The 20,312-nt window shown below is 51.8% G+C and overlaps 1 protein-coding gene across 7 annotated transcripts; it reads right to left on the bottom strand.

The window, feature by feature from the left end:
• Window positions 1-11: 11 nt before the first annotated feature.
• Window positions 12-20,214, bottom strand: LOC103818219 (acyl-CoA dehydrogenase family member 11-like). 7 transcript variants are annotated; one of them, XR_007778892.1, is made up of 15 exons: window positions 19,836-20,214; window positions 16,273-16,505; window positions 15,566-15,665; window positions 14,435-14,552; window positions 13,914-14,047; window positions 13,657-13,815; window positions 12,866-12,960; window positions 12,518-12,617; window positions 11,434-11,574; window positions 11,017-11,109; window positions 10,553-10,660; window positions 5,098-5,269; window positions 4,310-4,376; window positions 222-4,031; window positions 12-133 (listed from the first exon to the last, which is right to left on the bottom strand). XR_007778892.1 is itself a non-coding variant. In XM_018916384.3 (15 exons), exons 1-14 carry the CDS (start codon window positions 20,037-20,039, stop codon window positions 3,920-3,922), a joined length of 1,836 nt encoding a protein of 611 aa, XP_018771929.2. In that variant the 5' UTR covers window positions 20,040-20,214; the 3' UTR covers window positions 23-133; window positions 3,892-3,919. The 7 variants fall into 7 exon arrangements, 6 of the variants coding, with proteins under 6 accessions (XP_018771929.2, XP_009090767.3, XP_018771928.2 ...); XM_018916384.3 differs by having other exon boundaries at window positions 23-133; window positions 3,892-4,031; XM_009092519.4 differs by having other exon boundaries at window positions 107-3,511; window positions 3,892-4,031.
• Window positions 20,215-20,312: the final 98 nt, after the last annotated feature.

Here is a 20,312-nt window from a genome sequence, read left to right as displayed (position 1 = left end):
CTTCCCTGTCCCTTGGAGGGATGTATTGGAGGCTTAGCAGGAACACCAAGGCCTTGGAAAAGGAGGCTGCCGCTGCTGCCCTCGGCTTTCTGTTCTATGCTGTGTCTTTCCAAGGAACAACAAGCTGTCAGTCCTAAACTTAAGAGAAAAAATTAGATCTTAGGCTTGGTTTTCCTGGTGCAGGAGTCCCAGGAAGGGGGAAGCACATAACGCGCACACACCTTGCCAGGTTCTGCTGGCACAATCAGCATGGTTTTCCCAGGACGGAGAAAGGTGCCAGTCTCAGTTTCCTCCATACCATGTTTTTCTTTCTCCCCTTGACCAACCATGGTATTTCAGTCTGGTGATGTTATCCAAATGTGGGAGCAGCCCTGATCTCCAGGGAATTCCCCCTGCTTTCTGTGGGGTTTGCCAGTGGAAGCTCCATTCCTGCTTGCACCTGCCTTATCCTGGTGCTGGATGGTGGAGCTGTGGCTCTTTGGGAACAAACCAAAGTCACTCAGGTTTAAGATCTCTTTGTCCCAGAAGGTGGAGAACTCAACTGATGTTGGCCCTGCACAAGGGTTATTCCCATTTTCCAAGCACTGCCTGCTCATTCCAGCTGCACACAGTCCTCAGGCCCCCCACCATCATTTATTTCTTCTCTTATATATTTGAGGATTTGCCCTGAATTCTTGGGGGTCTGAGCAGCTGGGGGGGGGTGTGGGGCCAGACATGTGTCATCACAAGACCTTGGGCACAATCCCTCTGTGATTCACTGGTGTTCATTAATCAAAATAAACCAGGCTGGGGTAGAGCTGCTGATGGAATCTGGAGCGGAAAAGTAAGAATCACATTCGGTGGTGTAAGGAACATGCAAAGTGTTTCAGTTACCCCTCACAGTGGGATTTCCTGGAGCTCCTCTCATACCTGAGTTTCTCCTGAGGGCTTTCTCACAAGCCCCGGGCACAGTGTGCCAGGAGTTTCTGGTCTGGGAAATGCCGAGTGTGGGTCTCTGCCCCGGCAGAGGGATCAGAGGAGTTCTGAGCTTCCCCAAGGTGCAGAAGGGCTCCTGCCAGGGGCAGCAGCTCTGCCAGAAGAGGACACGGCTGGAGGTGTCAAAACTCATTTCCCCGTGATCAATTCTTCCTAAGGAGCCTCCTTCCCTCTCTCCTTTGTCCCAGCTCCCAGACAGCCCATGACCCTCTCAGGACACCGGCGCTGCTGTCGCGATAGGCGGCTTCAGTGCTGCCCCCGGGCTGTGGAACAGCCTCCTGAGTCGGGATCTCAGACAGGGTCAGGAGTCACTGGGAACTGGGGGCGCCTCTCATCCCAGGGTCCCCTCCTCCCCCACAGGGCAGGAGGGATCTCACCTGGGAGGGCTCAGTTCTCAGAGCTGGGCACAGGTAAGGGTGGTGGAGGCAGGGGCAGGGTGGAAACCAACGGCTCTGCTGGGGAAGGGAGGGAAGGAGCTGTTTGGGAACTGCTCCACTACCTGGGAAAGGCTGCAGGAGAGAGAGGAAGCCTGCCCTGGGAGAGGTTCTGAGGTGTTGGGAGGCTGCAAAGGGAAATCAATAACCACGGGCAGGAAGCTGAGCAGGTTCAGGGCCTATCGAACAGAGAGTCCTGGAATTCCCCAGGACGAGGTTTGGAGTCAGCACTGAGCAAAGGGCAGCTCTGCAGGAGGCCCAGGTGCTCCCCAGGCTTGGAGCTGTCCATCTCTTCCCACAGTGCAGCTGCCACAGCTCCCATTGTTGCATTCTGGGATTTCAGCTCACTGTTCTTTGGACTTGGGCATTTTATAAACGCTGCTGAAGTTTGACTTTATTATTTACCAAATCCAGGTTTTGAACTGATTTCCCACAGCTCTGTCACAAAATGATTTTCAGACCTTGCAGTGGCAGCAGGTTGATGGGTTTGATTGTCCTCTTTTTGGGTGGGATTTATATTAAAATGACATCTGAAGTCTCAATTACTTACTTGAAGCACATGAAATATTTGAAACCATGCCAAGCTCTGAGGACAGAGCTGTTCAGCAGCACTGGAAGTGTCAGACCCTCATGTGTGTAACAGCCTTTATTCCACTGCAGCCTCAGAGTGAATATTTAGATCTTAATAAATTTGTCATTTTCCTACACAGTGAGGAATTCAGAGTCCCTTTTCTCTGAGTTGGTGCATCTGCAGAGCTCCCAGTTTGAGGGGCTTATTTTTAGGCAAATTACAGCTCATGTACGAGGAAAAATTAATCCTGGTGTTCAGAAATGTAAAATAGCTGGGAAAAGGAGAAGCCTGGATTGGCAGCAGTTGGAGATGAGCCCTTAGGGAGAGCAGGGGATCCCAGGTGTTGATCAGCTCTGCAAACACTTCCAGCACGTGGCCTTTCCCTCCTGGGTCACATCCACCTCCTGCTGTCGGAGCCAGGGGCACATCTGGGGGTGGATGTTCTGCTGTGGTCACTCAGAGCCTGCCCTGCTCCCTCACTTTCCCATTCCCCTGAGCTCCACAGGGCACTGCCCCGTGAGATCTCTGACACCAAACTGCAGGGACAGAGTCCTAGTGCCAGGACACAGGGCAGGGATGGATGGGAGACTGGGCAGGAATTGTTCCCTGGCAGGGTGGGCAGGCCCTGGCACAGGGTGCCCAGAGCAGCTGTGGCTGCCCCTGGATCCCTGGCAGTGCCCAAGGCCAGGCTGGACAGGGCTTGGAGCAGCCTGGGACAGTGGAAGATGTCTCTGCCATGGCAGGGGTGGCACTGGATGGGCTTTAAGGTCCCTTCCACCCCAATCCATTCCATGACTCCATGATTCTGTGATGTAGGAGATTTTCCAGACCCAAATGTTCTTTATTCCCTGCAATGCACAGAAGCCAACAGAAGCCCTTTGCTGCTGGGGCTGGTTCGTGGCATTTGGGTGATTTCAGGGAAGCTCTGCTTGGCTCAGCCTGTGATCCCTGTGCCAGGACACAGGGAGCCCATGCAGCCTCCCTTGCTGTGTCCTGCTGGGATTGCTCCACTCTGCTCCTCCCCAGAGCCACCCTTTGTGTCCTCCTGGCTCTGCCATCTTTGAAACTCTGGACAACTCCAATCTCAGCACACAGCTCCTTCCCCCTCTTCCCACTCAGTGTCTGCTGCTGCAGCATTTCCCAGCTATAAATTCCAGCTGTCTTCAGTCTATTAGTGCCTTTCTTCTTCTATTAGCAACTTCTTAATTAAAAACTTGTAGCCAACAGGGCAATACCAAGCAGATCAACTGATGGGCTGAGGGGAAGGAGAAGCCCACAGCCAGTGCTTAGGTGGAGAATTACTGGATTTCAGTCTAAAACTTATGTAGAATTTATGGCAGGATGGATTGCAGCATCATTAGGGCACGTGCATAGGGAATTAATCAACTTTCTGGAGGCCAGAGAGAATAAAAATCCCTTTTTTCTTCAGAAAGCAGCAGTTCCTGAGGAGGCCAATGTTCACAGCCACAGTGGGTGGAAAGGGCTGCCCCTGGAGCAAACCCCACCCAGGGGCGGAAGTCTGTGGTCAGCACTGGAAAGCAGGAAGGTGAACAGGGAAAAATGGTGGCTTTCTGGATTTAATCAGTTTCAGATAACTTTCAGTTTGATGTTGGTTGGTTTTCTTAAAAAAAGAAGCGTGTTGGCACTTGAAGAGCTGTTGTTTCCAGCTCTTGTCCGGGTTTTATCACTGGTGCTTTGCCTAAAGCACTGTGAGAACATTCCAGCACCTTAGAGTGACTCTCAGGGCTGTGTCTGCACTAGGAAACCTCAAAGCCGTGGATTTCAGGACGGGGCAGGTGGGGGGTCACTCCTAAAGGATCTGGTCTGGCCCTTTGTGGAACGGTACATTCCACCACACTTGGAATCTGCAGGTACCTGAGGATTTGGGGGATTGTTTGGATTGCGACCCACCTCGTGTCCGTGCGGGGGCTGCGGACGCTCAGAGCCGGCTGTTCCCGAACACCAGGGCGCTGTCCTGGAGCGCTGCCCCGGCCCCGTAGCTGCCCCTCCCTGACTCCACGGCCACTGGACACAGCTCCTGGTTGCACCACCTGGATGGAGAGAGCGCTGGGCTGTGCTGGTCCTGCCACACGCACGGGGCTGGTGCCAACCCGAGCCGTGCCCAGGAGAGATCCCGCCCGTCAGTGCGGGAATGGAGATCGCCGGGCAGGGAAAAGCCCCGGGACTGAGAGCAGCCGCCGCTTGTTCCCGGCTGTGCTCGTGGGTCTGGCCATGGCCAGGGCTTGGATCGCTCCGAAGGCAGAGCAAAGCCTCTGGCACTGCCCATGGAATCATCCAGAACACTCGGGGTGGACAGGGCTGTGCCTACCTCAGGGCAGCCCAGACGTCCGTGGAGGAAGCGTCAGGCCGAGCCGCGTGTTCCATTAGAAGAGTTCCTGCGGGCGAGGAGGAGGTGTCAGCATTCCCAGGCTCCTGCCAGAACAGCCCAGGGCTCAGGGAAAAAGGATGGTGGTTATTTCTCAGCAGTGCTTGAAGGCTGAGCTGCTTCGGCATGAAAGGTGAGGACTGAGCTTCAGAGCTCTACCCTTGACCCGGGTGTGGATTAATCGGGTATCTCTGGCTTATTCCCACCCTTTCCTGGTGTGAAATCCATCAGCAAAGGAAGGACCTGGAGCTGCTGGAGCCAGTCCAGAGGAGGCCGCTAGGATGCTCCAAGGGCTGGAGCCCCTCTGGTCCAAAGCCAGGCTGAGAGAGCTGGGGGTGCTCACCTGGAGAGGAGAAGGCTCCAGGGAGAGCTCAGAGCCCCTTGCAGGGCCTGAAGGGGCTCCAGGAGAGCTGCAGAGGGACTGGGGACAAGGGCTGGAGGGACAGCACACAGGGAATGGCTTCCACTGCCAGAGGGCAGGGATGGATGGGAGATTGGGAATTAGGAATTGTTCCCTGGGAGGGTGGGCAGGTCCTGGCACAGGGTGCCCAGAGCAGCTGGGGCTGCCCCTGGATCTCTGCAAATGTCCCAGGGCCAGGTTGGACAGGGCTTGGAGCAATCTGAGATAGTGGAAGGTGTCCCTGCCCATGGCAGGGGTGGCACTGGATGAGCTTTGAGGTCCCTTCCCACCCAGCCCATTCCATGGTTCTGTGATTCCTGTGTTGCCCTGCCTGTGTAGATCCGTGCCAGGCTGTAGGAGAAGTCCCTGGCTGCCAGCTCCATGGTCAGTGCCCGCTCTGAGCCCGTGGCTGCCATGAACTGCTGGAGGCTCCCGATGGCTTCCCGTGCCCGCTGCACGGCTGGGGACAGCTGCTCAGTGCCTGAAGCCAGCTCCAGCTTTTTCTGCAGAGAGAACAACCACAGGAAAAATTCCAGTGTATTTGCCTTGTGCCAGGGAAGGGGCTGCTGGGATCCTGGGCACACCCAGATGCTGACAACAAACTCAGATCCAGGTGGCTGCCACTGGCACAGGGCAGGCAGCCAGGGAAGGGGATGTGCCCAAAAGGAAGCTCCCAGCCTTGCCTTGGGGAGGGAGAATTCCCTGTGACCAGAGCCAGCATGTTGCTGTTTCCATTCTAGCTTCCCAGCTGCACATGGGGACCAGCTCTCATCCCCAATTCTCTCTAATTCTATACCTGTATCAGGTCTAATTCCCCCACTGTTATATAATAATTTGCCCAAATATGCTCAAGCTGTGTCCAGGCAGGAAAATTCACATTTAAAGGAGATTTCCTCTCCAAAATATGTCAGTGGGAAAGCCCCCAGGACAAGAAAAAATGGCTTTAAGCTCCACTGGGAGAGGTTCAAGTTGGATATTAGAGAAAATTTCCTCACTGAAAGGGTGGTCAGGCACTGGCACAGCTGCTCAGGGCAGTCCCCATCCCTGGAGAGATGTAAAAGCCATGTGGATGTGGCACTTGGGGACATGGGTAGGTGGTGGCCTTGCCAGTTCTGGGGAATGGCTGGACTTGATCCCAGAGGGCTTTTCCAACCTAAAGGATTCTGTGATTCTGATGAAGATTGGGAATTTAACTGTGCCAGCAGCACTGCCTGAACCCTCCCCTGGTTGAGCTGAGCTTCTGTTCTGCCACACATCCCAAATTCCTTGTGGAAAGCACCAGGGATACTCTGCTGAGAGAGTCTGGAATTGTTGTTCTTAGGGCACGGCATTCCCACACTGTTCATCTGTGTCTGCTGTGTTATTCCCTGTAAGGAGATATGGGACACTGCCTGTGTTTGGGGCTGGCCCTGCCTCGTGGGCTGTGGTCCCATCTTCCCTCACTCCAACCCCTCTCTCTGCAGCAGGACTGAGGGATCAGCTTGGAGAGCATCCCCAAAGGCTGGATGTGAGCAGCACAGCGTGGTGGGAGGTGCTGTTCATTAATTAGCTCCATCAATAACCTGCAGACGAGACTGAAGCCTGTGAGCAGCAGCTACACAGAAGGAATTTTTTATGTTTCTCAGGCTTTCAGTGCTGCAGCTCCTCTTACTGGACCAGAAAATCCATCTGGGCTGGGCTGAGCCCACGTTTGCTCTGTGTTCTCTGACCCCAAACTTCCACAATTCCACACTTCCCAGTGCTGCTGTTCCAGGCTCCAGGGGCAGAAACACCCCCAGCATATGCTGGTCAAATACAAGACAACTCCAGTGCCAACATAAAGCCCATAAACCTCCAAGCCAGTGCAATACTAATGATGTGTTCTGAAGTAGCCCAGAGATTGTTGCTAATGAGGATCACAGATCCCAGAAGCATCAATTCCCACAGTTTGGGTGGGAGCCAGCATGGCACCAGGGACAAGCACAGGGACAACACGAGCTGTTTGAGCTGGGACACGGACATACTGCCACAGCTGGAGGATGAACACCTGGAAATACGGATCAGGAATGTAAAAGCATAATTTGTCCTTAAAGGATAAAAAAGACCTTGTATTTTCTTTTCTCAGCAATATTTTTTATTTTTTTCAATTGCACTTATTCCTTTCCTAACCAAAAGCCCTGGATCTTATGGAAGGTTTTTCCATGTTCTCTCTACACTTGGGATGGAGAGGCTGGGAGCTGCTTCAGGACAATGCTCAAGGCAGGAGCAGCTCCTGTTCTCTCCTGGTTGCTCTGCCCCAGCTCTGGGAGGAGGCACACACAGCATCGCTGCCCCACCACCCCTTACTGCCTGAAAGGATAAGCAGAGGAGCTTCAGAGCTCCAATAGTTCTGATTCCCTCTGTTTTCATGGAGGAATTTTAAGATCTGTTTATTTGTTTGCTCTCACTGGCTCCCAAGCCATGTGGTCAGAGTGGTTTTTACTTACAAGATTAATCATGAGTATCTAAAAATACAGTGACAGGAGGAACATCCCAACCAGGGCTAAAAGCACAATTTTGTGTCAATGCTTGGAGCGAACACATGGCCCCACATCAATAACTGCGATTTGTTTCTTGCTGCCTGAAAATTGGGGTTGTGGTCTAAAAAGGACCTGAAAACACTGTCATATGTCTGAGATTGCAGGGCTGATTTACAGCCTGAGTTACAGCCTGAATTACAGCCCTGCACAGAAATTCTTGAGGCAAGATTTGATTCTGAGCCTTGCACAACACGTGTGGGATTGGTGCTGAGACCCTGTCCTGGGATGTGGCCAAATTTCACCTGAAGTGACTCAAAAGCAACAATCAACAAACTGCCCTGAGCTATTTTAGAGGCACTTTTCAGACTGTAATTGAATTTGAAAGTACACCCAGGGCTCTGGCTCAAAATTCCAGCTAATAAAATTTTAGTACAACACGAACTGACTGGCCCTGTGCAGTATCCACCTGAAATTCTCACCACAGCAGAGCTGGAAGTCAGGATGTGTCCTGGACTGATCCCAAACCATGGGCAGCAGGGGAAGGGGGATTCTGCCCCACCTGCAGAGCTGCCCCAGCCCTGGGCCCAGCACAGGAAGGACCTGGAGCTGCAGGGGAGAGTCCAGAGGAGGCCACGGAGATGCTCCAAGGGCTGGAGCCCCTCTGCTCTGGAGCGAGGCTGGGAGAGCTGGGGGTGCTCACCTGGAGAGGAGAAGGCTCCAGGGAGAGCTCAGAGCCCCTTGCAGGGCCTGAAGGGGCTCCAGGAGAGCTGCAGAGGGACTGGGGACAAGGGCTGGAAGGACAGGACACAGGGAATGGCTTCCCACTGCCAGAGGGCAGGGATGGATGGGATATTGGGAATTAGGAATTGTTCCCTGGGAGGGTGGGCAGGCCCTGGCACAGGGTGCCCAGAGCAGCTGGGGCTGCCCCTGGACCCCTGGCAGTGCCCAAGGCCAGATTGGACAGGGCTTGGAGCAGCCTGGGACACTGGAAGGTGGCAGGGGTGGGATGAGAGATGTTTTTCGGTCCCTTCCAACCCAACCCATTCCATTATTCCATCCCTGTCTCTCACAATCACTCTTCTCCCCAGGATTTCCAGACTCATAACCTCTAGACAAGGTGGTTTGTTACAAACTCACTTGTGTATTAAAAACCCTAAAAATTCATCTTCTCATAGTTACACTGTGCAAGGATGGGGAAGTTTTCTGTATTTCCCTTTTCCTGAGGATAACTACAACCCTTGGTTCCTCCTCCTGATCACAGCCCCAGCAGCACTGGGCATCTCACCATCAGTAGAGACAACTGATAGAGGATAGAAGCAAAACCTGGAGTTACCCTTGAAATGACTTTCAGAGAACCAAGAGCTGTACAGGTACTAATGCTGCTTTCTGCAAAGCCTCTGACAATGGTCACAAGGCCTGCACACTGAGAACCTTGATGGACAAACATAAAATAAATTGTACTCGGTTTGTGTGCATCAATAAAAAGGAAATGGATTGGAGCAGTAAAATCCCCTTTACGATGGGTTAAATTATTTCCCCGGCAGACAGGATTGGGAGGGATGTTTCAAAATGAACCAGACTCACAGACTGAAAGAATGTGGACACCTGGAGCTCAGAAAGATGTTGTTTATCACCTGTGAGTGAAAACCTGATTCTGGTATAGAAACTCAAGCACGTTCCTGCAGAAGTCTGCAGACAGCAATCCCTCCCAGGCTGCCTTTCCAGCACCTGGCTGCCCGAGGCATAAAGGAAAAGCTTAAACTGGCCAGGTCTGATTCTATCCAGAAATGGAGCATCCACACTGCCGAGCCCAACCCAGCCCCTCTCCCTGGACATGCAGCAGCCTCAGTGTGTCAGGGACAGTAAAGGCAGTGGCATTACTGGAATTTGGAGACCTTGAAGCCAGCACTCCCCCTCCCCCTCCAGCCTCACCCACAGCGTGATTGATGGGAGCACTGAGGAGCTCGTTAATTAATGAATCTCAGTGCTCTCTGCAGGTCCCTGCTCTGCATCACGGCTCTGTGCTCCCTAATGCTCCCTGATTATCCAGTTGTTGAACAGCTGAGGGGCCCTCCCAGCTGCACCAGGGAGCTGCTCCAGGGTGCAGCACAGCACCTTTGTGGGGTGTTTGTTTAAATTAGTGTTCAGTGTAAGACTGTGGAGGCTGCTTCTTTCTAAATTATTTTAGAGCCTACCCACAGCTCCTTTTCTTCCCAGTCCATTACACAGTCTCAGCCTAAGCAGCTGTTTGCCAACAGCTGGATTTGCCCCCAGCAGATGTGCTCAGCCCTGCTCCTGAGCAGATCTGGCTTTTTGTTTGGTGCTCAAATTATTTGAGGTATTTCTCCCTTCTCAAAAGTTGTCTGAGAGGATGGCAAGGGGACCCTCACCCCTGGAGGTCAGAGAGGTGCTGTGTACAGAGCACAGCTGAACTGGGGGTGAGATGGGACACAAGTTGCCTACTGCAGCCACTATGAGAACTGCTCAGGCTCTGGAAAGCTCTGTCCAGTCCCCAGTGCTGGAGGAAAGCATTGTTCCAGACTCTTCCCTTCTCATGGGGTCTGGTGGGAAGATGAAGGCTGCACACCACCAAATCCAGCACTCCCCATGGCCAGGATTCCCTTGCTGTGCCTGGGCTAACAAGATCTGAATTGCTGTGTCTGGATTAATAATGTCACCTCTGAGACAACACTCTCTGATCCTGCCTCCTGTCTCCCTTTTTGGGATGTGCCACGCAGAAGATGCTCCTTCACCTTCATGAAACTGAGCTGCTTTGAACTCCTGTTACCTGAGCAGCTTCAAAAGTAGAGCCAGAGAACAGCAAATCCAAAGAGGCAGAAATGGAATTCCTTTGGCTCTTTCCATCTTTTCAGGGAATAAAAATAGAAAGTCATAATGCAGTAGATAGCCCTAGTGAGGTTCAATATTCACCAGTCCTGTGGTGATTTTCCAGTTAAGAAACAAACCCACAAAATTATTTTGGATTCAGGAAGGTGAGTCACGTTAAAAATACACTTATTTTGGTACCTGTCTTGAGGAACTCTGACAGTGCCAAGCTCCCCACTGCTGAGCTGAAAGCACACAAGGATCCCAGGATTAGCACTGCCTGCATCCTGCTTTTGGAAGAGCTATTTAAGGAGCAGAATTGTAAGACACAATTCCAATTGTTGGAATACTTGTCTAAAGCTTCAGTTTGGGCCTATTCCCTGCCAGCCTCAGCCAGGAGCACAAACCCCAAAGAAGGCTCTGCCAAGGTGAGGCTGAGCAGGGCTGCAGCTGTGGGCTCACCTGAACTGTGGACAGGAACACAGCCATCACCTGCCCTTGGCTCTTGGCCAGGGATCGCAGCACATCCAGGGACAGGATATTTGTTGTTCCCTCCCATATGGACAGCACCTGTGTGGAAGACCATCAGGGAGCCTTTGGACTGCAGCAAAGAAGGGGAGTGTGAGGGAACAGAGACACAGGGCACACAGAGGGATATCTTCAGAGATGTCTTGTCTCACAAGTGGAAGGCAGCAGTGGAGCCCAGCCCCATTGCTGTGCTAGGGAACAGCACAGCACCAGGAACACATCCTGTCCTTCCCTGGGGGTGACTGGGCTCAGCAGGAAGACAATGAGGGAGGAGCTGACACACCTGGAAGCGAGCCTGGGAGGGCTGTGTTCTCCCTTGAGTGTGTCTTTAGCAGGGAACCAGAGTGCTGTGCAGGGGACTTGGTGACACACGGGACCTTCTCCTGCCACCCTCTTACCAGAGCATCCCGGAGTATGACTGGCAAGCCTGTGTCTTCCATGTAACCTTGGCCCCCAAAACTCTCCATTGCCTCAACAGCCACGGCAGAAGCCTGCAAAATGCAGAGAACTGGCATGATCCACAGTGCCTGAGGGGAAAATCCAGCCTCCCACACCACATAGCAGCTCCTGCTGGGATGGGCTGACTGGGGTCCTGCTCATCTCGTGAGGCAGGTTGGTCATTACCTACAGGAGGAGCAGATGGGAATGATGCCTGAGTGACAGAGAGAGGGCCTGCAGGAGCAGCAGCCTCCAGAGCAGGAAATGCTGCAGGTCCTGCAGGTATCCCCTGCTCTCAGTGCTGTGTCACTCACTCCCCTTCCCAGCTCTGTGGTTGCCAACATTCCACACTCTGGGCTAATCAATCTGCTCCATACCTGCTTCCCTGTGTACAGTTTGGCCACTGGGATGAGCAGCCTCAGCAGCAGCTGCTCCTGCTCACTCGCCAGGTTGGTTTCAGCCAGGCCCAGCAGGCGAACGATCTCCATGAGCAGCAGAAACGCCCCTCTCACCTGCACCTGTGAGCCGGACAGGGATCACTGGCAGGGGTCTTGGACTCTGCTGACTCCAGGACCCCATGCATGAGATTGCCTCAGGGTAAAATGCCACCCCTGCCTGCTCAGACCCACAGCTTCAGAGACTCTGAGCAGCCAAGGCACAAAGTGTGGAATATTAAAGGTTCTCTGCTGCTCTTGGACACTGTGATGCAGTAAAGGGGCAATGCATTACATCAGGCCTGCTTGAGTTTTAACAAAGCTCCTAAAAGAAATCCAGGCCCCAAATCCACATAGTTTCAAAAGGTAATGGCTGTGAGACAATGGTCAACCTCTGAGCACCTGGAGCTGCAAAGTCTGTGACAGATTTCTTCCTGAGCAGCTTAGTTCCCTGGCAGTTTTGATTTGGGAAGCACCAGGGTACGGTGTTGTGGGACAAGGTAGGATCTGCCCTTCCATTCAGAGAGGGAGTTCTGGCCATACGCAATGAGATTCTGGAGCCTGAGGTCATGTTTGACAGATGTTGACCACCTTCCCCCACCCTGCAAGAGAATTTTTAAATACTGTTTACAGCCCATCTCCTGAAGCTCTCCAGGAGCTGCCGGAGAAGTTGGATGAGTCCATACCAGTCTTGGACAAGAGTCAGGTGACTGTGGTGTCAGGCCTGGATTCTGAGGCAAACACCCAACTTCAGAGGTCATGGTTTATCATAGTAAGGGCACTCCTTTCTCTCAGGGAAACTCCCAGGTAATTGTTTAGAATGACCTGAAGTCCAGCAGAGGAGTTAGATCTGTTATCAGATCAAATCCCACTAGAGTAAAACAATTCCCTTGCTGCATCCATTTTGCTGTAGCAGGAATGGCCTCCTAAATCTGAGTGTAGGCAGGCTGGCTGTGCTCACTAACAGCACAGGATCTCTGCCCTCTTTCCTTCCCAACAGGTCCAGCTTGGCTCCCAAAAGCCTCACCTCCATCCGGGCTAGTGTCTGCATGTGCAGGGGATGGTCCTTGAGGAGCTTCCCGAAGGCCACACGCTTGCAGGCATAGTCCCTGCTCAGACTGATCATCCTGGAGGATGGGAACACACACAGGGAACAGTTACAACAGCAGCTTTCCACTTCTGAGCATTCCCTTCCAGTCCCTCTACCATAAGAACCCTGCTCAGCTGTACCACACCTGTACAGGTCACCCACCCACAGGTCACCCTCCTCCAGCACTGCTGGCTTCAGGTCTGTCCCACAAAGGGGACATTTGGCCCAATGCCATGCACTGCAAAGTCCCCTTGTCCTGCTCCTTCAGCCCTGTGCTGCCTTCACCTTCTCATGGAAGCCACTGCACCAATGACATTGTGGATCCGAGTGATGTTCAGCATGTTGGAGATGGCGGCCACTCCTCGGCCCTCTGCAGAGATCTGCAAGGAACAAGGGCTGACAAAAGCCTTTCACACACCTTGGATAGGGATGGACATGGGAATGAAAATGGTGTCAACAGACACATGGACACAGGCTGTCCCTCTGTCCCTGTCTGCCCTTAGGCACTGAGACCTGCTTGCTTTAAAATACATTTGTCTCATTTTAGCCAAGTCTGTGGTGTGATGTGGCTGCCCCATCCCTGGAAGTGTCCCAGACCAGGCTGGATGGGACTTGGAGCAACCTGGTCTGGTGGAAGGTGCCCCTGCTCATGGCAAGGGTTGGAATGAGATAAGCCTTAAGGTCCCTTCCAACCCATCCTCTCCTGAGATTCTGTTTCTATGACCAGAGAAGTGGCTTTTGGAGACCATGTGAGCATAATCAGTTCTGGTCCCTGCTGCTTGCTCCTGCACACTACACAGACTGTCCCTCTGCTGGCTCAGGAACCAAGATTAGAGAAATGACCAGCCTAAAATAACTTCTTGTTGTTGTTATTGTCTTCTCTCACATCTTTTCCTGAACGCTTCTCAGCTCTGACTCGCACAAAGCCCCACCAGTGATTTGTTCTGTGATGTGGACAGCCAAGCCACAGAGGTGGAAGAGAGGAGGTTTTCCAGTTGGGATCTCTGCTGAAAGCCCCAGGAGTGAATGCCATGCTAGGGTAGCCCAGTTCCCAGGGCAGGGGAACTCTTACACACCAGCTCTGCTCTGGCTCCTTGCAGCCACAGCTCTGCTGTTGCCATCTGCCTTGTGCCCAGCTTGTCCTTCAGCCTTTGCACCTGGATGTTGTTCAGCTTCCCGTCCTCATCTCGAACCCTCAGGAAGAACAGGGACAGGCCTCTGGAGCCCTGGGTACACTGCAAGGCACAGAGAGGATTTTATTACAATGCAACAAGGAAGAAAAAGAATGCCCCTGCTCCTTCCCCTGGTTCCCCAGCCAACAGAGCTGGTTTACCTGTCCTTCAGCATCTGCTATCCTGGCCAGGGTTAATGCCATATCAGAATCAGCTGCTGATGTGAACCACTTAAATCCATACAGACGATAGGTGCCATCCGGCTGCTTCCTGGCCACGGTCTCGGTGCCGTTTGCTGAAACAGAGGAGAAAATTTCCTGGTCTTGTAGGAACTTCTGTGTCAATCAATGCTGATTTTACCGCATAAGCAGCATCCTTTAAGGCACTTCTTGCTATGAAGATGGAGCATGGGTTAGCTGTTAATCTCTTTCATTGACCCTTGATAAGAAATGCAGTGTGTATAATCCAGTTCTTCAGGAGTTACTTCAGCCAAGAACACAAAGGGCTCTGTGCGCACAAGAGGACAGAGATTGGGTCTTTTGTTGATTAAAAAGCAGAGCTGTGCTGAAGATTTGGATGATTCCTGCTGAAGTCCTAAACCAGCTCCCTGGCTTTTTAGGTTCCCCACATCCTTTGTGCTCAGTTCTCACTGCCACATCGGTTCCCACTCCCCAGCACGTACCGACATCGGAGCCACCCCTTCGCTCTGTCATCCACTGACCAGAGGTCCAGAACTTCTCAGGGTCACGGGATGTCAGACGGTCAAAAGCGTTTTTCAGAGATCCAGGGTTACCCAGTGACTGTTTGAGGGGAGAGAAAATAAACTGAGATGATCATTATACAATAGTTGACACTATACAGTTGCCTTAACTGGTGTGTTCAGGGCTCAGCCAGGGCATTCTGGAAGCCAGGTGGGTGTCCTGCACTGCAGAGGATCTGCAGGTGCTGCCGAGAGCCCGTGAGCCAGCACAGCTCCATCAGCTGCTGCAGCACTGCGCAGACAGAAGGTGCAGACCTGTGTTACAACATGGAGTGCTGAGCATCCCTATCCCCTTGGATTTCTGGAGAGAGAGGTCTCAAACAGCCCATCTGCCAGGTTCATGTAAGCTGGATGTCACCAGCACCCAGAGAGCTGCAGGGAAGAGGGAACTGCCTTTTGCTGCTTTAAGTTTTGGTGAATTTAAATGCCCAGGGTTGGCTACCTAAGGGATATTTTCCTCTGAATCCTACATAGCCACTGAGGCAATGCAAAGGGGGTCACTAAGATCCAGAGCCAAACATACCAATTGGCTAAGTTTTGGTGGTTTGTTCAATTTACATCAGGTATGGATCTGCCTATTATATCTAACTGCCACTCCACATAAATGTGGGAAAACAAAAAATATATTCATAGGATCATAGAAATACAGAATGGTTTGGGTTGCAAGGGGTCTTAAAGCTTGCCCAGTGCCACCCCCTGCCATGGGCAGAGACACCTTCTACTATCCCAGGTTGCTCCAAGCCCTGTCCAGCCTGGCCTTGGACACTTCCACTTGGGACACCTTTCCAGCTACCTGCAGTGCTACAGGTGCCATGTGCAGCAAAGGCCTTATTGAACACAGTGCTGTCAGTGAATATAAAAGCTGGCGTGGGCACGAAGACTTTGTACCTCATGGAGAAAGGCAGTGAGAGACAGAGCTGAGTCACATAGCAAGGAAGGGCTGTGCCCAGAACCAGATGGATCTGTGCTCCTCCATCCTTGGCTGGTGCTCCTGCCTCTAACCTGCAGTGCCAGGACGTGGGCTGTGCCCTCAGGGACCAGCCAAGCTCATACCTCAATGACTTTGGCTGCCCCATCAGTCATGGCCAGTGGACAGCTGAAACCTCCAGAGGAGCTTGAGAACAAGTACAGTTTGACAGCCTGGTACAGGCGGCTGGGAGAGGGAGAGACAGAGGGAAAACAGATGGGTTACACAGCAGTGCAACAGCACGAGGATAAAATACCTTGACTGGGAAGAGAGGAAAAATTACAGCCAGAACGGGTGAGGATCAGACCACTCATTTCTGAGAGGGCAAAAACTGTTCCAGCCAGGAAGAGGGAAGAGAAGCAGCAGAGTTTCTCAGTCCCAGTGGGACAGCCAGCACCAGGCCAGGTTGTGCAGTTTTTAACAATAAGAAATGTGGGTCTGTCTCCATGGTCTGGAATACAAAACACCTGCGAGTGAAATCCCACATCTTTAGCTGCATTACAACTAACACACACAACGCTGGAGTGGTGCAGGGAACTTCCAGGCCCAACATTAGGAAGGTGACATCAAAGAATATTATGATCAAGTGTGGGCCATTAGTTATGGCTTATCATTGGTGAGGTGGAACATTGCAGTGGACAGACAGAGCTGCTGGGGACAGCAGGAGGTGTGCTGGTGTCCATGCAGCATCTGCTGCTGGTTACACAACCAGCTCAGTCCTGCAAAAGGCTGAATAAACCTTGCTAAGAATAATCAGGAAGGCACTGAGTCATTCCCAATTTGCCCCAGTTACCTCCAGTTGGAGTATCTTTTCTCATAGGCCTCAGCAATCAGCCCTTCTTCTGCTGAAATCTCCTTCATCCTCCTCCATGCTGAGCAGGTGTGGATGCGATCCACACGCCGCCCCCAGGCATCGAACTGCCGGAACACGGGGGGGTTCAGCTCACATTCCCAGCTCAGACGCTGGATCTTGGTCAGCAGGCGGTTTCCAAACCTCTCCAGGTCCTGATGCACCTCCTCCAGGACCTGTGGAGCAACAAGGAGAGCACTTCAGCACATCCCAGCCTCAGTCCCAGCTGGAAGGGCAGAGGACTGACCATGTTATCCTGCAGTGCCAGTGGTCTCCAGCCACTTGACCCTTCCATGCATTCCAGAACACAGCACGACAGCTCCCTCAGCCTCTGCTGGCACAGCTGTGCTCTGCTGTCACTTTTTATCTTTTTTTCCCTCAAAATCACTTTTTCAAGTTACTTTTGGCAGCATGTTTGGATTTCATAAAAGACAGAAGCACTTTAGTGTCAAGGCTGAGAATGACACAGATGCACACGAGCAGGGGGGTTGGAGGAATCGGTCTCCAGAGGTCCCTCAGCCGCTCCAAGATTTACTGCTGGAGAAGAATGCCAGGGGAAAGGCTGCCAAAACTGGAATGCCTTCATCTGTACAGGAAACCTTCAACTGGGCTCAGCAGCTACCTGCCTGTCAGATTAGAAAAGGAGGGATGGAGCAGCCTCTTCAGCTTCAGCCTGGCACACAACATGTCTAGATTCACATTCCCACCCTGCACCCAGGGATCCTTCCTGAAGGATCCTTCCAGAAGGATTCATGTGCCCTCATTTCTGCTGGGCTTGGCTGACCTGCATGGAGTAATATGTCCATAGTTAATGGAGGGAAACCAACACTCACAGAGGAGTGATTCCAACCCCCTCAGATCCCTATTTCAGGGTGACAGGAATTTCCTTTTGCAAGTTCTCTTCCATGTCTATAAGTAAAGCCAAGTGAAGTTACCCAGATTTAAATAACCTGAATATTAGGTGACAAAAATCGGGCAAGGAGGAACCAACCTCCAGCCCTGTTGGACCTCATTGGCCTAAAAACATCCAAGACTGTCTTGGGGGTCAAAGAATCACCTGATTTGCTTCCATGAGAGGACTATTTTTTGCTGTTCTCTGCCTCTCAAGAGATACTTATTCCCTCTTCAATAAAATAATAAAGGAAGTGAATGCCATCATTGCTGCACCCAATATCATGCAATTATAAACCCTGTTAATTTCCTGTTGATGAAGTACAAACATGGCTTCTTCCTTTCCCTGCCTGTCCCTGTATTGACCTTCCATTAATCTACAGCCTGTGTGATTGATTCCTTCCTCCCTCTGCCATTCCATGTGTGTGATGAGGATCAAACACACATTCTTCAGGTGCCACTCTGGAAGTCTCCATCCTCAGACCAGCCAGTTTCCCTTCAACAGAACAACAAAACAGTGTTAAAATCACAAAACAAGCCAAAGCCATGCACAAGAGCCTGTCAGCTGCTCCAGCTCACGCCACACCCATATTTGCCATGGGCATGCACCACTAATCTTTATCACAGCTTGACAACAATTTGAAGGTTGTTTCTGAGGCATAACCCAGAAATCCAAAGTTCATGGACTTTGCTGAAGCACAAGACTCTCGAACTGTTGACCTGGTGGGTTTTTGCGAGCAGAAGAACATGAGTCTGCCAAGCAGATCTCTTGGTCTGGGTTCATAGAAGGAATTCATACAACAATCCCTTCACCATCATCCATATTTCCTAAAACTCCCCAACTGCTTCACTGGGAGCTCATGCCCTGACCACACACAGCCTGCCAATCCACCAAATTACCCAAAAAAAAAGTGTTTATTTCCAAGGTGAAGGAACAAAATCAAAACTCCTACGCTTGTGACTGCTGAATGTCATACACAGCAGCCTTGGTGCTCCAAAAAAGGACACTGGGATATGGAGAGGACAAAATCATTTGGGTCAGGGCTGAGGCTGCTGGGTGGTCTCATTCACCCTAATCTGTCCTTTGATGTCCCAAGCATTAAGATATGGGAAATGTGCAAATTAATGCACATTAGGAGTGCAGATAGATATCCTTTCTATTAAAGGATGTATTTTCAGGGCAGCAAAGCCTGACAGATCCCTCTCTACAACAACACCCAGCAAAAGCAGATGCTTAATTCAGTCTTCTCCTTATATCACCTTCAAACAGAGAAAGCAAATTTTTGTGCCATTTCAAGAAAATTTCTGTGTTTGACATGGAATAGCACAACAGGAGTCAGCCTCCAGCTTCGGTGGGACACCCAAAGCATCAGGGGCTGCTGCTGTCCTGGAGAGGAAGGTGTTCCCATGGAGAGCAGGCTCTCAGTGCTGCAGGCAGCAGCCAGGGCTCTCCTTTCCAGCAGTGAGGCAACACTGCCCCGCTGGGACTGAGTGAAGAATCGAAAAGAAAATGCTGCTCCTGGTTCTCTGGGAGGTTTTGGAGCTGCTCTTCTCAGTTTGGGGAAGGAGTGGAAGCAGCCTTGTTGCACTGATCCTTTAATTCTCTGGGAGACCTGAATCATGATTCTTCTGAAGGTGCAAATTAGGAGCAGGACCTTCATGGTGACCCAAAGGCATCCTCCTTTCCTGTCTTCTCTTCCACAAAGAAGGCCATGGTGGTGCTTAGGGAGGCCTCATTCCTCTCTTTTGGGATGGCTGTGACATGCTCCCAGGACTGCCACCTCACTCTTCCCACACTGTGTCTGCCATGCCTCACAGACCTGGAGAGCAAGCAGAAGTGGGAGCCTCACTGAAAGCCAGGTCCCCTCCCCTCTGATCATCTGGTGGCTTTAGAAGTCATGGCATTGCTTCTGCTGGAATAAATAATGGAGAGAGGTCACACTGCTCCATGAAAACTGCTCCCTGAAAAGTGGGAAGCATTTGTGGCCCTTGGGGTGATGGCAGAGGCCAGCCAGAGAGGTGAGCCACCTCCTCCCAGGGGTTCCTGTAGGACTGGAGCTCACAGCACAAACATCCAGAGCTTGGGGCCTCGACACCCCATCTGCATCCCTGAAATCCATACAGAGCCTTTCCTGGCTGAAGAAGTGAAATGCCACCAACCTGTGCTGGGAGCAAGCAAGCCCCAAGGGGCCTTTCCACCTTCTTGAGTGCTTGGCTGAGAACAGCCCCCGTCCTTAGGAATTTTCCTTAAAACCCCTCTTTCCCCAGGAAGAGAGGTGGAAGAACAAAGCAGAGTTTGCAAGCATCTTAGCCTGATTCCTCTCTCAGAAATTCCTTTCTCTACATGACCAGACAACAAATGCCCACACTGACAATCCCAAAACAGCACTGCAACACTCACCCCAGTCCCAGGAGCCCACTGAGTCAGTTGTTGTGTGTGTCCTGGCAGTGTTTGTCACCCCTGCCCTCAAACACAACAGGTTTTAAGGAATGCTGATAAATTCCCTCCAGTTAAACACTCAAAGGCACAAAAAGGCTCAGACAAATGTTCAATTCTGAGTCTGAAGCAGCGACTTGACAGAGTCCTGTGGGTACACACAGGAACACAAACTGACCTTGGGAGGAAGGTGTGTTTTCAAGTAACTCCGAAGCAAAGTGTCTTCCAAGTACTGGTTCCCAGTCTGAGGCTGCTCTTGGAAGAGGGCCTCTGTGTCTCTCCTTGTGAGGTGCGTTTCCAAATCTTCTAACACTTGTTTTTCCTTCATGCCGGCCTGTTGCTCCTGCCCCACAGTCATGTTGATTCCTTTAATACTCGGCATTTGGCAGCTGCCCCAAGGCAGAAAGTGACCTGATTGCCAGGACTCGCAGGGGACAGTGGATCTCTACAAGGGCAAGCGACAGGCAAACGTGATCCAGCACAGCCCTGCGGGTCACGCCTACAGCTCTCACTTGCAGACACCCTTCCTCACCCAACAGCAGCACCAGTCCTGGTGTATTTGTGTGTTGTGAAATTATTCTTGTAAAATCAATGAGATCTTCTCTCCTCCCTCAGGGAGGAGCTTTCCAGCAGCTGTTGTTAACTGAACTAGGGA

This window comes from Serinus canaria, chromosome 15 (assembly GCF_022539315.1).
Source record: "Serinus canaria isolate serCan28SL12 chromosome 15, serCan2020, whole genome shotgun sequence".
In the NCBI taxonomy this organism is placed as follows: domain Eukaryota; kingdom Metazoa; phylum Chordata; class Aves; order Passeriformes; family Fringillidae; genus Serinus; species Serinus canaria.
The sequence above is the reverse complement of the archived record's forward strand: the minus strand, read 5'-3'. Positions and strand labels throughout refer to the sequence as shown.

Bases quoted from the DNA above. Each gene is read 5' to 3' on its own strand.
- LOC103818219 (XM_018916384.3), bottom strand. From the start codon at position 20,039: ATGCCGAGTATTAAAGGAATCAACATGACTGTGGGGCAGGAGCAACAG. The intron at 14,048-14,434 runs GTACGTGCTGGG...CCTCTGTTTCAG, and splicing joins AAGGGGTGGCTCCGATGTCG to CAAACGGCACCGAGACCGTG. The intron at 13,816-13,913 runs GTAAACCAGCTC...TGTGCCTTGCAG, and splicing joins TAGCAGATGCTGAAGGACAG to TGTACCCAGGGCTCCAGAGG.